Here is a 1,498-nt window from a genome sequence, read left to right as displayed (position 1 = left end):
CAGTCGAAATCCCAACGTGACTGAGTACTACACCTCCAGCATGAACAGAGTTATCACTTAGATAACATAGTAAGGAATTACAGCAGATACGAGAGAACACACTACCCCGTAACGCGGATGGGATAGGGAATATACAGATCGACCGAACGACTCGGTCTGAGGACTAACAGCCCTAAATGAACTGACGCGCTGCTGTATCCACGGCTTAGTACACGTACCGAGCTCTGCGTTTCAGAGCAATAGTCGCCGTGACACGCAGTATTATGAGCATTGCAAATAGAACACCTATGTATAACCCAACGAGATCAGAGTGGATGTCGTTGGTCTCGTTCAGGCGGGTCATATCGAAGCCGAATTCGTTGAAGTAGGCCAAGGAGACACCGTACTTCACGAAACTCACATACTGCAACCATCGTAACCACACTGGTATTTGACTTATAGGAGTAGCTATCCCAGAGAAGATCATCTGAGGGACCATGATCAGCGGCATGAGCTGCATTGCTTGGGCACCAGTGTTAGCTAGAGCACCGAGGAACTGGGCGAAGGATGCCGATACCAAGTTGATGAATAGATTATTCAGGACCCATAAGATCCAACTACCTTGGAAGTTCATCATGAAGTAAGCTATAATGAGCTGGACGATAGACTCTATGAACGCTACCGGTAATTCCAACAGAGTCTGTGAAAGCACGTACGTAATAGAAGAATACATATTGGTGGCGTATTCCCTTACGAAAATGCCACGTTGAGCCGGATACCTCAGAATGGTCGTCTGGGCTGAAGACACAGCAAACATACACGTTATAACCATGCCTCCATAGTAGGACTGGAAGCTCCCACGATTGGCGATCCAGTGCATCTCCGGCTCATCAGCACCAACTTGGAAGAAGACACAGCCCATAAGTAGTCCCATGACAATAGTCATACACAGTTTGACCAGCTGCACTGATGGATTTCTGATGATGTCTCGGAAGTCTCTCTTCAGCAGCTCTCTCAGTTGCACAACCATCGGAGCCACACGTGCCGAGGAATGGACTTCGACCTGTTGAACGGCCTTCCCACGGAGGTCTTCTATCCATGGCATCATCTGCTTCTCGAAATCGGCTTTATAAGCATCAATGAGAACTTCTATGTTATCCCTCGGCTCGGTCTGCACATTATACAGTACAAAATCAGCGGGGTTGTAGCGACTTGAACACTTATAACCACCGTTATCATAGAAGAAGTCGACAAGCCCTTTCCTAGGACCACTGTAGACAATGGAACCCTCCGAGACGAGAATGATATTATCAAACATAGCAAAGATCTCGCTGGATGGCTGATGAACTGTGATCATCACAGGTACTCCATTAGCCGCTAGATCCTTGAGTACCTTCACAGTGGTAGTAGCGGCATAGGAGTCGAGACCAGTGAGAGGCTCGTCCAAGAATATCATCTCTGGTTTGGTGATGAGCTCTACGCCAACCGAAGTCCTCTTCCTCTCACCACCAGAGATACC

General features: G+C 47.9%; 1 protein-coding gene across 1 annotated transcript; it reads right to left on the bottom strand.

Annotated features, from left to right (window-relative positions):
• On the bottom strand, positions 1-1,435 carry Pmar_PMAR012857 (Protein white, putative; the record flags this gene model as incomplete). Its single annotated transcript, XM_002775914.1, has 1 exon — positions 1-1,435. The coding sequence occupies one exon, from the start codon at positions 1,433-1,435 to the stop codon at positions 206-208; it is 1,230 nt and encodes a 409-aa protein (XP_002775960.1). The 3' UTR covers positions 1-205.
• Positions 1,436-1,498: the final 63 nt, after the last annotated feature.

The sequence above is a fragment of the Perkinsus marinus genome (assembly GCF_000006405.1).
Source record: "Perkinsus marinus ATCC 50983 genomic scaffold scf_1104296955266, whole genome shotgun sequence".
Taxonomy (NCBI): Eukaryota; Perkinsozoa; order Perkinsida; family Perkinsidae; genus Perkinsus; species Perkinsus marinus.
Note: the sequence above shows the minus strand (reverse complement) of the source record. Positions and strands in the feature narration are given on the sequence as shown.